The following is a 16477-nucleotide window of genomic DNA, read 5'->3' on the forward strand; positions in this document are numbered from 1 at the left end:
TTCGTTTGTTTGTTGTAGTTTTGGGTTGTATTAGTGCTTCGCTTCCATTTTTCTTGCGCATTAATGGTGGGCATGAAATGAAATCTTAGGTTAGGTCGTTGAAAACGTCAAGAATGCATGATTCTTGTTTTGTCTTCGTTGTTAAGAAACACAAGCTCATGTTTTCTATCAATGAAAAATCCAAACATGGGACACATCCAAAATGACAGACAGTCAAGCAATACGAGTACATGCATATGGGACGCTTGGTCTAGTGTGTCTATTATCAGCTCTTTTTTCCAGTGTGCGTTAACAAGAAGGCACATCCTATTAATTTGAAAAGCAGAGGTATGTAGTAGTAACATATAGTAATAGACTTACTTTTTTCTATTTTTCAATCGTTTGCCCAAGTCAATCAAGTGCTTCATCTGATCTTTGGATAATTTCACTGTAACCATCAGTGCAATCTTTGATGGAGGTTGTTGCAGATTCTTAACTAACTTCGGATTCGTAAAATGCCAGATTAAACCAAACACAATCTCTCTACTTTAAGCAATTTTTTAGAAAACAGATAATCAAACACAAGACAAGAATACTAATTGTGATTGCCACCAACAATTTTGTCTTATAAATATTTTAAATTCTAGATTTTAGATCAATTTTACAGCCTCTAATTTCATGATTCAAGCTACTAATTCTGGGGGACTGAAATGCGGCTTCATTTTCTCCCTTTATTTATTTCTTTTAGAGAGACAAATAATTTATTAGTTCAGAACTTCAGATACATCGTCACTTGACAAATGACGTGGCTAATCAATTATAATTACAAAAGGAGACTTCAAAAAATGAAGGAATTTATTAGTTCAGACTTCAGATATATCGTCACCACGATGAGTTATTGAAAAATAGCTTCTTGTTTTTAGATCAATTTTGTAGCCTCTAATTTCAAGATTTAAGCTACTCCACTAACTGATTATTAAGGTTGAAAATACCATTTTCATACGCTTCGTTTTAGTATTACTAAATGCTAATTAGAGCGTATCATAGTAATACTAATTGTGCGGTATAAATGCTTGGACTGATATTATATTATTGAACAGTTAACCAAAAATGGACTTAGTAGTTAGTACGCGCGCATATATATATATATATATATATATATATAGGGTAGTGTTAAACTCATTTTCTCCCCTTAGATTTAAGTTCCTTCTTAATCTGGACCGTTAGATCTCATTCATCAATGGTCCAGATGATCTGCATTATTACACTATAATGGTGCATTATTAGTCGGTGTGCATTATTCAACTGAACATCTGCATTATTACACTATAACGGTGCATTATTAGTCGGTGTGCATTATTTAACTGAAAATCTGCATTATTAAATGACACGTGGCATCAATCTAACCGTCGGATGACAAAATCATGGGGTTGAGATCAAGAAGGAAATAGGAGAAAATATGACAAAAGGATTTGAATACAATCCTCTATATATATATATATATATATATATATATATATAGGATTGTATTCAAATCCTTTTCCTATAATTAATCCAATCTCCTTCTTAATCTCGGCCATTCATTATAAGGATCTAACCGCCCAAATTAATCGCAGATTATATTAAATTAAATCATTAGAAAATTCGAAAAGGGTAAACTAGGGATACACAAATGTGTTTGTTATGGTAACTTCCTTGATTTTCTCTTCCACATATCTCAGCGGTTATTCTCAAAGATTACAAGCTGCAATCTGTCTTCTCTCCCTAAAATTTCAGCGTCTATTCTCCATTGAACACATTAAGGTCCTAAATTCGTTTTTTTTTGCAAAATCGAAGAAAATCGTCTATTTATTCCAGAAAAGTGAGTGATTTTCATTTTTTTGCTCGTTGAAGATGAAATCTGCGTTTTATTATGAAGATTTGTGATTTATGAATTTTATTCCAGTTCTTCACGTTGCTAATCTATTCAATGAAATCGTTTTTTATTTCCTGGCGTTTTCTACAATAATTTTTTGATATACATTGGTGATATTTTTTCCTTTTTATCAGATACGAGTTGTTGGAGAAGTTCTTCAACAGCTTGGGATTCATCAATTAGAGTGCTTCAGTTGAAGAGATCTGCAACAACATTTAGTAATATTAGCCCCCAAATTGGATTGGCACAGTTGTTGGAAGTCTTGGATAAAGGGTTTAATAGAATTGATGTTGAGGAACTCGAATTTGGTGGTTGTCTTTTTTATAGTTTGGTGGTTGTTGTGCTGAACCATGGAATGAAGATCTATACATAATGTACATATTGCATAGTATAATGCGTAGTTTAGGTTTTGTAATGCATTCTTTGTGATATGTAATGAACATTTATCCTGACCCTTTTAATTTAAGTTGTGTCGTGTGTCGTTATTTGGCGAACGTTTCTTGTTTTCCCTAAGGGTTTGACAAGCCTAGGGGCTAGGGTGTAGTATGTTCTAAGGCTAAAAAACGTTGTCCAAATACACGAGCTGGAGTAATTCGTCTGGGTTTCCACATGCATATCGCATAGGTATATTTTAAAACAGATATACATAATGTACATATTGTGTAGTGTAATGCGTAGTTTTAGTTCCTGTAATGCATTATTTGTGATATGTAATGAACATTTATCCTGACCCGTTTAATTTAATTTGTGCCGTGTTTCGATGTTTGGCGTACGTTTCTTGTTTTCCCTAAGGGTTTAACAAGCCTAGGGGCTAGGGTGTAGTATGTACAACAGCAACCAAGTGATGCATAAAACAGGATACATAATGCATTCAAATAGGCAAATAATGTACATAATCACTCAAGTAATGAACATACAAATATTCCATTCTTTGTAATGTAATATTTTGTTTAGTATAATGCGTAGTTTAGGTTTTGTAATGCATTCTTTGTGATATGTAATGAATATTTATCCTGACCCTTTTAATTTAAGTTGTGTCGTGTGTCGTTGTTTGGCGAACGTTTCTTGTTTTCCCTAAGGGTTTGACAAGCCTAGGGGCTAGGGTGTAGTATGTTCTAAGTCTAAAAAACGTTGTCCAAATACACGAGCTGGAGTAATTCGTCTGGGTTTCCACATGCATATCGCATAGGTATATTTTAAAACAGATATACATAATGTACATATTGTGTAGTGTAATGCGTAGTTTTAGTTTCTATAATGCATTATTTGTGATATGTAATGAACATGTATCCTGACCCGTTTAATTAAATTTGTGCCGTGTTTCGATGTTTGGCGTACGTTTATTGTTTTCCCTAAGGGTTTATCAAGCCTAGGGGCTAGGGTGTAGTATGTACAACAACAACCACGTGATGCATAAAACAGGATAAATAATGCATTCAAATAGGCAAATAATGTACAAAATCACTCAAGTAATGAACATATAAATATTGCATCCATTCTTAGACTCATGTACAACATCAGTCTAATGATGCATAAAACATGATAAATAATGCATAAAAATAGCTAAATAATGTACAAATATTGCATTAACTCTTAGACTCATGTACAAGTTCCGTAAGGCTTCCTTCTGCCGCGGAGTTAAACTCTTTATACAATTCAGAAACTCTGTAGGGGTTCGTCGACAATACAGATGGTCGACGTGCCTACCCCTTGGTTTCCTATCCTCTGTCTCTTCCGGAGTTGTACTAGTCACGAAAGAACTCAGCAGGCGTACGTCGACAGTACAAATAATCGTCGTTTCTACCTCTATGTTTTTTGTCCTCAAATTCAGTTTGAGCAGAACTAGCTGTTGCTTCTATCATCGTTCACGGAATTTCTGTGCGATTCCCACAGGCAGGATATCATCTACTGCGTCTTTGATGTCTATCCTGAGCTGCTTCACCCCTGTCCAACAGCAGCAGCATGCACCATGAACCGTGCAATATAATGAATACCAAATAGATATATACTGTACAGATACTTGTAAATGAACATTAAACTTACATTCATAATGTATTCATATAGATAAATACTGCAGTGATATATACATATAATGCAAAGATTATAAAAAGTAATGCACATAAACATATTCCATTTACTCTTTGACACTATAAAACAGAAGTTTACATAATGCATGCACATAGGTAAATAATGCAATCATATATTCAAATAATGCAGATATTATATCAGATAATGTACAAAAAAAATATTCCATGTACTGTTTGACAATATAAAACAGAAGTGATCATAATACATGCACATAGTCAAATAATACAATCATATATGCAAATAATGCAGAGATTATATCAGGTAATGAACAAACAAATATTCGATGTATTACTTGACAATGTAAAACAACATTGACATGATGCATGAAACATGATATATAATGAATAAAAATAGACAAATAATGAACAGCCTCATTCAATTAATGAGCATAAAACTTTTGCAATCGATATTTCAACTATGACCAACTGCAGTTGCTTGAAGGTTCTACCATTGACTATAATGTGTTCATATAGGCATATAATGCATATATTATGACCAGTAATGCACATACACATATTCCATTTAATCTTCGACAATTAAAAACACCAGATATATGATTCATGATACATGATTTTGTGATGCATATAAATACTAATATAATGTGCAGATCCATTACAGTAATGAACACACTAACATTGCATTCACTCATAGAATAATGACCAGCAGCAGACAGATAATGGCTACATAAGTTTAATTAATGCACACACTTTGGAAAATAATGTACAAACGCGATTAAACAATGTGGGAATGAAATTTGATAAAACCCAAATATATCAATCACAGAATCAGTCCAACAGTCCAGGTATTCAAAATGCAAATGAAATTGATTCCTCACCCTCTTTCTGCGATTGTTGTGAAACTGACGGACGTCCTCTTTTAGACATTTTGAAATCTGCGCAAGACACCAAACAAACATAACCCTATACGATTTCATCAACAAATTCACGCACTACAACTTTATGGTGATAATCGGGTGAATCGTTGTGTGGGTGGTGTGTTACGTGCGAAAATCGGGGAAAACGCTAGATGAAACTCAGAAAGTAAACTAGTAAATAAACATTCGGCAAACCATACCTCCTCTTTGACCGCAGACGAATCTTGCACAAAACCGGAAGGGTTGTTGGTCACTAAAGCAGACACCAATTGAAGTTCCAAGAAATCGGGTTGGAGACGAAGCGGGTATAGAGGGCGGTTAGGGTTTTGAAAGGGGTTCAAAATTGGGGAGACGAAGCAGGTAGCGAGATTTTGAGTTAATACGTTTGGAGATGAATGATGTGTAGAATAGAGAGAAAGTAGTGGGTATACTCCCCTTAAATTTTGCACATGCCGTTTCTGGAGTTTTTTGAGTATAGAAATTTACCAATTCACCCCCATGATGCACGAAATGCCCCAAATAATGAACTACGGGATCAAATCTATGCTTGTCATCCGGATCGTCCATCCGCCTGATCCAACGCTCCAAATTGAGAAGAAACTTAAATCTAAGGGGAGAAAAGGAGATTAACACTACCCTATATATATATATATATATATATATATATATATATATATATATATATATATAGGGTTTTGATCCATGCAAAACCATTCTTAATACAAAAATGCAGAACCAAGCATACAAAAGTCATTTTTAGGTCATGGTAAGCTTATTTTTACGTCATTATAGTAAGGATGACATGAAATGATCTTAACACGACCTCAAATCCAAAGTTTATAATATGACCTAAAACTGCTTTACAATGACCCTCCGTGTTTTTGTTTAATTATTGACCATTGGATTGTCAAATCTCATGGTCAGGATTTGGTCTGGATTTTGTATTGAGATCAAGTTTTGTATTGATCATTTTCCTATATATATATATATATATATATATATATAGGGGTGTGTTAAGGTCCTTCGCAGCTTTTCAGTCCAATGTTCTTTTTAATCACAGCCCTTGGATCCTTGAATTGGATGGTTGTGATGATCTGCATTATTTGACGAAAAATTTACATTATTAGTCAGTGTACATTATTCAACTGAAAATCTACATTATTACACTATAATGGTGCATTATTAGTCGGTGTGCATTATTCAACTGAAATCTGCATTATTAAATGACATGTGACATCAATCTAACCGTCGGATGACAAAATCGTGGGGCTAAAATTAAAAAGAACAATAGAACAAAAGATACAAAAAGGAAATGAATACATCCCTATTATATATATATCCTCATAGAACCCACAAATGATCAGATCATAGTACTTGACACAAAATTGTCTTCACAATCACAAAATCAAACTAAGCTATGAAGTCTCAAATAATTAAAGTTACACTCACAAGATGTTAATAAACAGTTCAATGACACCACCACAATGCCTATATTGCTCTCGTTGGAAGCTGTGGTGCAGCCTTGTGTTTGCTGCTCTTATCGTACAACAAGATCAGCAAGTACAGAGCTTCCAAGGTTTCAAACAACGTATCTGTAGGTGACATAACGTCCAGCAGTTTCACTTGGTCGTATGATCTTTACAACCTGCCCTCGCTTGAGCCCGTAGTATCTTGCAATCGGGTCAGTTATCTGGATACGAGGGAGCTGCCAAACAAAGTAGCAACAAACAGCTTAAAATTAAGTGAGCATACATTCTTTAGGTCCGTTCGACATGACATAATATTTAGAGTGACCGCATAAAAACAGCTCAGAGCTAAGTGAAGGGCGGTCAGTCTTCATACAAACTAACATGACTTAGAGTCTCGGGACATATAACAACCCCAAATGCAGCATACGTTATAGACTTAATGCACTGTAAACATTGTATTCAATGCTGCACAAGTCACTACATTTTGCATACTTATATTTGAAAACTAACCTGTGTTTCTTTCACGGTGTACCTTTCTAGCAATGTCTTCTTTTCCTCAGCCGTAAGTAGCTGATGCTCGGGAACTAGAACATGTTCTTTTATGTTAACTAACAACTCAGCTTCCTGCACTATTTTAGCAAGTAAACACGAGTTCCATCAATATCATACTGTAAATCAGCGGACTTGTATGTAACTTTCAAATACATATCTCAGAAGCATAAATTACCAAACATCAATAAATAAAAGATCGTGAAAGTGGCGTCTCGTAAAATTTAAGAGTTATTGAGACCGAGTCTTAGAAGAAAAAGTGAGTTATTGAGTTTGAGCAATATGGCATGTACGTTGAAAATGTATCGTACAGTCAAAAAGGGCATCTATGCCTAAGCATTTAGTATTGAAGAAATATAGGAAACGAACTGAAACGAGATCCTCAACAATAACCTGGAAAACTTCTAAGTGGAATTTAGTTGATATTTCACTAACGCAGGTACGAGCAAATGGTGTTAAATTTTGCTGGACCACTAAGATTGCCCGGTGGACGCCTTCTTCTTTCATGCGATTAGTGTAGGTCTTCATTGTCTTAACACCAACCTTCTGTTCCTCGGGAAAAAACACGTATAACTGGAAATAAGCAGACAAGAAAAACTGGTTAATGGCACAGCATCGAGGATTTTCAACAAAAAATGTCATTCGATCTGTTTCACAACAATATTCTGTATGGCAATTTTAAAAAACAATGCATGCAGAAAGAACTCAACTATGTATTGTAAAGAACACATTCTAAAAGCGTTAAGAACTACTCGTACTACATATTTAGGAACAGAATACAGACCTCTAACTGACAGTCAACTACATATAAGGAAATGCATCGAGAATTTCTAATGGAAATCAGAGGAAGATAAAATTGATCAGAAAATGTGATGTCAGTTACACAAATCAGTAGTACTTTTTACCATGGGACAAACAATTTTAAAATGTAAATCTAACAGTGCATTCTATTAAAAGGATTGAGGTTGCAACCTAGAGTACATCGTAAAAAAACAAGATTTAAGCATACGAACCAATAAAATCCAGTTTTAGGACCCATCAATACGAATTGAAAGCGGTGCTTAACATCATCATTTATTGCATTAAAAAATCAGCATCAATTATAACATAGGTTCTCCTACTTGAAATCCAGGGTCTTCCATGATATCTCACTTACAACATGCATTAATTCATCACCTCTATGGCATTATTTCTTTTCCAACATTTACCCCACCAACACACAACCAGCTCCACAATCATGCATCTTGTATGCAGACAAAAAAGATCAACTCTTCTTCATAATTTCAGACAACATTTTCATTTTCAAGGCCACACGTTGCAAAATCCATTGAAAAAACACTAGCAACAATCTCCTAGAATGAAAAACACAAAAAGGGAAGAATCTTGACGAAGCACACCTGTTCAGAGCTGTTACGGAAGCCTTTGTTAATAACAAGGTCCTCTCTCTTCATATACTCACCGTATTTCTCAATGAACTGATACTTTGTCATTTCAATCTCGAAATCTCCCACCATGTAACCTCTATCCTTCAGCATCTGCATCACTGTCTTCCGTATTCTGAAAAGCCGGGTAATTTCCTCCTCCGACAAAACCATATTGTCTACTTCAGCCAAATAATAAGTAAAAAAAAACGAATCAAAACAAAAACGAGACAATATAAGAGATTAAGACAATTACTTGCTAAACCCTACACATTATATTCAGTTGAATCCTAAAAATACAATCTTGCAACCAGCTAACAGTTGCACCCACTGTCAATAGCTACAAAAAAAGGGAAAGGAACGAACACTAAATGAATTAAATACTAAAACTTCAGTTTAATTAGGTGATTCTATTTTTCCAATCAAGGGCTTAGCAGCTACACATTGAACATCAAAGAATAACATCATCAAGAAAATTATTTACCAAATTCTGATTTTTTTAATTCCTATCCCTTCTGAAGCATAAATTTTACGAACACAACCATTGAATTCATCCTTTACCCCGCCTAAATGTCAATCCCATTTACCAATTTCAGCTAAGACCAAGAAATAACCTCAGCGTATAAGCAGAAAAGGCGATCTTTCAATTGGATAATAAGATATATAAACAGACATATCACTTGAGCTTAACGGCTTTCTTACCTGCGCCTTTTCTTCTTTTTTTAAAAAAAAATAAAAAAAATTCTTGATTCCCTTGTTGGCTTGTTATGAGCGTGCGCAGGCAGGAGAGCAGGAGCCGTGGACGAGGGTTGAGAGAAGCTGAATATAAGCGCACCCACAATTCTTTATTTCATAAAACGGACCTATTAGTATGTAATATTACAACAGGACCCCGGAATTTTGACTCACTTTTTCCCATTGAGCAGATGTTGTTTACCTTACATACAAAAATACCATAAAAAAATGTAATATTGCAATTGTAAAGAAATAATAATTGCCACACCTTCCACTAAATCAATTAATGTAATGATATTTATAAAACTAATAAATTTCATATAATAAATTATAGTACTTCAATATTTATTCAAAAAAATAGAGGTTCAAAAATTATACTTTGTATATATGAATTTATTAATCCTAATAGTCTATTTCTATGACATCAAATGCTAAAGAATAATTACATACCTTAATCAAGAATAATGAATTTTTTTTTGATACTCCATGAGATTTAAGAAATTACTACTAGTATTTAAAGGTTAAATATAGAGAGAATAACTGAATAAGGTAGATAAGTTTTGCCAAAAAAAATACTCCAGAAAAAACTAAATAAGTGATCAAAAATATTTGGGCCTGATCACAATTTTCTCCATAATTGGGCCCAATATTGAAGCCCATTAACTATTAAAATGATGGGAGAGACACAAAACTCCCTGCAATTTTTGGGTACCGGCAAAATGGGATGATAACACAAATTCCGCCACCGCCAAAGCAGCCATGGCTGATGTGTCCGCCGCTTCTCTGGCGCCGGAATCCAACGGTTCTCAATCGGAGTTCGACGCTTATCGGAGGAGGAAATCATCGATTCTGCCCTTGGAGGTCGGTACGCGCGTCAATTGCCGGTGGCGCGACGGCAAGTGTCACCCTGTGAAGGTTATAGAGCGCCGGAAGCTTTTCTCCTGTGGAGCCCACTATTATGAGTACTATGTTCACTACACTGAATGTAAGAAATATATTTACACATGTTTTAAAAAAATCTTAGCTATGTTAAGAATTGAAATTAATTAGTTAATTTTTAATCAGGAAGGTTGTGTTCTGCTATATGTAGTTTGTTGTTGAGTTATTGTGGCATTTTCTAGTGGTTAGTTGTAAACACAGTGTTGAATTACTGAAATTGGGCTTGATGAACAATTTATGAAATTCGCGACTGAAGTATGTTTAATTCCAATTCCTGTCAATTTGGGCACATTCAGTTCTTTTTCAGGCATTTGCATTCCTTGTAGCTCGTGGATTTGGATAAGAGAATACTTGTTTGTTGCTAGAGCTTCAGTAGAAACGTGTATGTTTGTGTAATTCTGTCTGGTTTATGCCGTGCACTTTTTATTTTCTTGGGCAGTCAACCGCAGGCTTGATGAATGGGTCGACCTTGATCAACTTGATCTTGGCTCTGTAGAAACTGATGTGGATGACAAGGTTGAGGACAAGGTAATATACAGCTCATACCTTTGCTTTCGGGTTCTTGACCCGTAGTTTGCACTTAAGATGATTATATTTAAATGAATAATCTCAAGCTTAACTTCACATTTGGATTCATACTTCATAGAGATTAGAACTATCTCCTTTTAAGGAGCTTGTTGTACTTGCTTATTCAATGACACTGAAATTTCTCCATCGAGAATCTGCTTATGTGAAAATATCTCAGGTAACAGGCTTGAAAATGACGCGTCATCAGAAGCGTAAGATTGATGAAACGCACATAGAGGTATCGTCGATTTCTTTTTGTTAATCACCATTACATGAGGTTTTGTGAGCATTATTATGTTTTCCATGTCTAATGTCATTCTTCATAGAACTATTGATTTCTTAACATGGAACCATTGTTGTATATGCATTGTTTGAACATGTATGCCTTGACTAATAGCTATGTACAATCAGTGTGGGTTCGGATGATGCTCGTATAGAATTACGGGTATCAGGTCTTGTTGTGATTCTGGTTGGTTTCCTCTTTTCTTTAGTATGGAAGCATTTCAGAAAGCTAAGTACTACTATATCATTTCTCATTGGTGTCCTAGGAAAGGGCTGGAAATGATATTCCAATCAAGTTTACGTCAACTAACTTGTTTGGTGTATGTTGGGACAAGTACAAGTTTACTCTTACGAAGGAGTTAAAATATCATCTCTTCTAATAGATTGAAGCTTTTCACACTCTGTACTTGAGTTACCTCATTTTATTTGTTTTGAATGCTAAGAATAGCTTTTGGTTAAATTTATATAGGGCCACGAGGAGCTTGATGCTGCTAGCTTGAGAGAACATGAAGAGTTTACCAAAGTTAAAAATATTGCAACGATTGAACTTGGAAAATATGAAATTGAGACTTGGTACTTTTCACCCGAATACAATGGCTGCACAAAGCTGTTCTTTTGTGAATTTTGCCTGAATTTCATGAAACGTAAAGAACAGCTTCAAAGGCACATGGTAAGCTTTCTTTTCTCAGCGGTCAGCTGTTCATTTATCCTCATTCACTTGTGTGTTTTGGTTTGAATTAACTCTCCAGTGGTCCAGTAGGAAGTTCTTGTTACATATCTTCTACATCCAGTCAGCTACTTAGAGCATTTGATTTATGATTTTGATAAATATTCTAAACACTGACCCATGCTGAGGAGATACTTTTATTACTATTTTTTAAGTCAAGCCGGTTCTGTAGTTACAATATTTATATTTGTATTTGCAGAAAAAATGTGATCTTAAGCATCCTCCTGGTGATGAAATATATCGACATAAGACTTGGTCAATGTTTGAGGTAAATATTGCGTTACTTTGGAACTTAACTTGAAAGAAACAATTATGAACAACTAAAACCCCTGTTATTTAAGTGCAGAATTTTTTTTGGCATGACATTACCAATAAAAACCCATGTGTTTTGCTTCCCTTAAGGAATAATAGCTCTTAAATTCAGTGAATCAGTACCTTTAAAAACTCTCCCGCTATTGCTTCCCATCATTATGTTAGGACTTTCTATCCAACAAGATGAAACATCCTATAAATAATTTTCCCCTTAAAAAGATGAATCTCACTCAGAGAGCTTGAAACAAATTGGATGCTCTTATTAACATTTAAAGAATTCTTATTCCAAAAGTTCCTCTAAGTATTTCTTATCTAAGGTTCTTTTTTAGAAGTAAGGGTCTTATCTGGAAGTCAAACGGGCATTTCCTCATTCCTTTATTTTTGATAGTGGTTTTCATGGAAATTTTATATTTCAACGTTATGCGTGGCTTACATCATTCTCATTGATGTTAGCACATGATGTGTCTCAGTTTTATGTTATTTTTTATCTTGTCTTCAATGCATGCCAAATGCCCGAATCCCTAAGTTGACACAATTTTAATAAGAACCAGAATCTGAATTTAAATTGTTATAACAGGTTGATGGCAAAAAGAACAAAATTTATGGGCAAAACCTTTGTTATCTGGCCAAGTTGTTTCTTGATCACAAGACCCTGTACTATGATGTAGACCTGTTTTTATTTTATGTGCTATGTGAATGTGATGACCGGGGATGCCACATGGTGGGCTACTTCTCTAAGGTAACTTTTCCCTTTCGAAAGTTAATCTCTATTTTTTACTGCCACTTGTATCATCCGTAATCATTGTTTATGAGAGATGAGTTCTTATTGAGTAAAGGGATAGACAATAAAATAGAGAATTTGGGAATGACACGGGTTTTAATGTGAAATTGGATAATGTGTAAAGTAGGAAAGAGATAGAAAGAAAAGTGATTGGAGTATTGTTAATGGAGAATGAGGCCCACCTCATTCGAAAGAAAATCTTATTAAAAATGGAGGTGAACTAATTTGGAGGACGATCTAAAATGGCAAAAGTGGAGTATTTTTTGGGTACGGAGGGAGTATCATAATATTGAAATAACATAACAAGTCTACCAGTGTAATGCTAATTATAGGTGAGGGCCTGCCCAAGAAGGCTGAATTTCTAATGAGATCCTTCCTTGCTAGGTGACTTCTACTCCATCCCTTAGTTTGATAAATCCTAACTCTAGGCTGTGGACATAGACCACCACATAATCGGCCTGTTCCTTGATTCTTGATAAATATCTAAGGAATATAAGGAAAGGAATAACTATCTAAACAATAATGAAAGGTTATTTGAATCAATTAACTTTGCTAACAAAATAAAAATTTCATAAGATATCATCTTATCGAGAAATCAGTCTCTACCTAGTTCATTCACTTGTGTCGTCATATGCTGTTTTCACTTGCCATCAAGGATCACCATCTTCGACACGTAATAACGTTCCTGTAAATTGACTTCTTAATTTACTTTAATGTTAAATTGTTAATGTACCTAATGGATTATTCCATAGCAGAAAGGATAAGATTTTTGACATTTTTGTCTGAAGTTATATTCAACTTCTATATAGTACAGTAATATTTTCATTGCTTGATGTACAGGAGAAACAATCTGGAGTCTTACAACTTTGCTTGTATCCTCACTCTTCCTCCTTATCAAAGAAAGGGCTATGGGAAGTTCTTGATTGCATTTTGTAAGCTCATCATTAATCATTGTGCTTATTTTCTGACTTCATATAAATGGAAACGAATGTACACATCTCTATAGTGTTAATGAGAGTGAGTAAAGGGGTACAAATACAATATCTGATGATAGACACGAAACTTTTACTGAATCAGAGAACAAAAAAGTAATGAACTGATGATGGCATTTAATCTTTCTATGTACCTCAAGGTCCTTACAAAAAAAGAAAAACTTCTTTACGGGTAAATACAAATACTTATATGAAAACTCGTTTTTTTATGCTGCCAAGCTCTTAACATATTCTGCTTTCTTGACCCCTTATCAGCGCTCTAACATGCTGATCACTCACAGTGTCACATTGTGAATATTTCTTTCTTATAAACTTCTGATAGATAATATTTCCCTTTTGTGTTTTCTTGATTAAGTTGGTGAGAAAGATTATTGTGCTAATAAGGAGTTCTATTGGATCTTATAAATGAAAATAATGTAAGAGTGAATCTGCTTGAATATCTTTTTGTATATTCAGAAAGATATAAATGCCTCCTGGAAGTTTAGAATTCACTGGTAACGTTTTTGTTTGAGATGAAAAGTTGTTGAGGAGGGCATTTTGTTTACTTTCTCTAACTTATCCTGATTGAATTCATCGGCACCAATTTCTCAACCAACTGCAACATTCTGGTGCAGCTTATGAACTTTCGAAGAAGAAAGCCAAAGTTGGAACACCAGAAAGACCGCTCTCAGACCTGGGCCTATTGAGCTGCCGGGGATATTGGACGCGAGTTCTTCTAGATATACTGAAAAAACACAAAGGAAATATCTCCATTAAGGTTAGTATCAGTTGGCTGCATCCATTTAAGCTATCAATTCTTCCCTCTGTCCTTACTTCCTACTTCCCGTTGCTTTCCCAGGAGCTCAGTGACATGACGGCCATCAAGGCAGAGGATATCCTGGCTACCCTTCAGAGCTTAGAGTTGATCCAATACCGGAAGGGACAGCATGTGATCTGTGCGGACCCAAAGGTCCTAGATCGTCATCTCAAAGCTGCAGGCGGAGGCGGTCTTGTTATCGAAGTCGGTAAGTTAATTTGGACTCCTTACAAAGACCAGAAGTGATCTTTAAATGGGAAGGAATCTCCATTTCCCCCCATTGCTCACTACTGTTCAAACTGTATAGAAAAACACCCCTGTTAACGTGCGAGCATTTTCTTAGAAGAGTGTATGTATCTAATCACTACTCTAATGACTAATTAATTGTGTTTAATTACTAGTATAAACTTAGATGGTGATATGTTTGTCTCCTAATTCATGCCTAGAGCTGGCATCTGTGTGTTGTCATTGTGTCTTTTGCTAAATCGGTTTCATTTTTTTTTCCTGCCATGTTCGTTGTGTTTGACATATACACATCATGTTTCGTGCTTTATGGTCGTCTGTTTCATCTATCCGTGCGAGTTGTATTATAATGGGTCTTGTTCTTTCTGTTTCCTCTTTATTCTCTCATACTTCATACACTCTATTTTAAACTTAAAACAACTACTATCATTTTCAGGAAAATTCAGAACAAATCTAATCTAATTTACACTGAATGTCGTCAGGACACAGAATACAACTTTACCCTAATTTGAAATTTAATTTCAAATGACTATTTTTATGTGTCGCACATTTCCAACACATGAAGTCGTTGATGTTTGGTAGATTATAATTCAATTGTTGGTTTGAAAAACATTACGCCGCGTGATGATTATGGATTATGCTAGGTAAAGAGTGAATTTTGACCTAACTTTATCCCTATCATTTAACTTACTTTTATTTATTTATTTATTTATTTTAATCTTGGCTCAGGAGTCAGGACTTTCTTCGAACATACCTATAAGCAAAGTTATCATTGCAGAAATAATCCAGTGCCTTCTCGTTCAAAATTTGAAAGAATCTAAAAATCAAAATCTTTTGAGCTCACTTTACAACTGTTACACTATTTTATTGCTTATACAAAGATAAGTAATCTCTACCACCAACAATTTTCTAATTCAAAATTTTCCACGACGAACTATACAAACATTATTATTATTATTTAGAAATAAATTAGTAAAACAATGGGATATACACGAAAAAGAGAATAAAGTCCACAATATTGTACAAAATGTGGGACAACCTTAATATGAACCCAAACATCAAACCCCGACCATCACTGTCAAAAACCGCTCTGTTAAAAAAAGAAAAAGAAAATCTAGTAGTATTATGAAGTTATTTACATGAAAATCTCCAAACTAAATTATTCGATCCATTATACATTGATCAATTGTATAAGGAGTATATTCTAAATTAAAATTATAGTAGTATATATTAAAAGACTGAAATGAGAATCTGTGAATATTGTGAGTGTGAACATATTCATACTGTGATCGGCGGCGGCGGTTGAAATTTCTTGGGCGGCAAATGAATGGGTTGAATATGCATGCTTTTCACCCCATCAAATCTCCTCTTCCACAAATTCACCTCCGCCGCCGCCGCCTCCGTCTTCACCACCGGCAGCGGCGGATCCATCTTGCTAATATCCAACTCCGCCTTAACACCGCATACTTCTCCTCTCGAATCTCTCCCGCAGCTTCTGCTCCCACTTTTCCGGCCGGCGGCAGGGAGATGTGTTTTGGTGGAGAAGTGTGTGTTTTTTCTGGGCCTGGGGTGTTTGATGGCGGCGGAGGGGTAGCCGGTGACGCGGCTGTTGCGCTTGACTTGGCCAATGCAGCTGACTCTGGGGGAGGTGGGCTCGGCGGCGGCGGAGATGGGAATTGTGTTGAGTTTGACGTCTTTGATGGATAAGCGGCAAAACATGGGCAAGAAAATGCTTTTTTGTTCGTGAATGCTTACTTCATTATTATTCCCAATTCCCATTTATTCTTCTTGCCTTGGTCTTGGTGGTG

General features: G+C 35.2%; 2 protein-coding genes, 1 long non-coding RNA gene and 1 pseudogene across 4 annotated transcripts; 1 reads left to right on the forward strand and 3 right to left on the reverse strand.

Moving 5' to 3' along the window:
• Positions 1-3514: 3514 nt before the first annotated feature.
• LOC121780746 lies at positions 3515-5391 on the reverse strand. The gene is made up of 3 exons (XR_006046086.1): positions 5057-5391; positions 4818-4874; positions 3515-3838 (listed from the first exon to the last, which is right to left on the reverse strand). It is a non-coding gene; the product is annotated as an uncharacterized LOC121780746 (long non-coding RNA).
• Positions 5392-6156: 765 nt separating this feature from the next.
• Positions 6157-9144, reverse strand: LOC121786558 (DNA-directed RNA polymerases II and IV subunit 5A-like). Of its 2 annotated transcripts, none has more exons than XM_042185204.1 (5): positions 8998-9144; positions 8272-8474; positions 7268-7447; positions 6836-6949; positions 6157-6561 (listed from the first exon to the last, which is right to left on the reverse strand). In XM_042185204.1, the coding sequence occupies exons 2-5, from the start codon at positions 8467-8469 to the stop codon at positions 6436-6438; spliced, it is 618 nt and encodes a 205-aa protein (XP_042041138.1). In that variant the 5' UTR covers positions 8470-8474; positions 8998-9144; the 3' UTR covers positions 6157-6435. The 2 variants fall into 2 exon arrangements, with proteins under 2 accessions (XP_042041138.1, XP_042041143.1); XM_042185209.1 differs by having other exon boundaries at positions 8272-8477; positions 8998-9135.
• Positions 9145-9749: 605 nt separating this feature from the next.
• Positions 9750-14878, forward strand: LOC121786551 (annotated as a pseudogene).
• A 1069-nt stretch (positions 14879-15947) lies between these two features.
• Positions 15948-16448, reverse strand: LOC121772461. Its single transcript, XM_042169581.1, has one exon. The coding sequence runs from the start codon at positions 16446-16448 to the stop codon at positions 15948-15950; it is 501 nt and encodes a 166-aa protein (XP_042025515.1).
• Positions 16449-16477: the final 29 nt, after the last annotated feature.

Source organism: Salvia splendens, chromosome 2 (genome assembly GCF_004379255.2).
Source record: "Salvia splendens isolate huo1 chromosome 2, SspV2, whole genome shotgun sequence".
Lineage (NCBI taxonomy): Eukaryota > Viridiplantae > Streptophyta > Magnoliopsida > Lamiales > Lamiaceae > Salvia > Salvia splendens.

Bases quoted from the DNA above. Each gene is read 5' to 3' on its own strand.
- LOC121786558 (XM_042185204.1), bottom strand. From the start codon at position 8,469: ATGGTTTTGTCGGAGGAGGAAATTACCCGGCTTTTCAGAATACGGAAG. The intron at 7,448-8,271 runs GTGTGCTTCGTC...GCTTATTTCCAG, and splicing joins TCCGTAACAGCTCTGAACAG to TTATACGTGTTTTTTCCCGA. The intron at 6,562-6,835 runs GTTAGTTTTCAA...TTTGTTTGGCAG, and splicing joins ACACCGTGAAAGAAACACAG to CTCCCTCGTATCCAGATAAC.
- LOC121772461 (XM_042169581.1), bottom strand. From the start codon at position 16,448: ATGGGAATTGGGAATAATAATGAAGTAAGCATTCACGAACAAAAAAGC.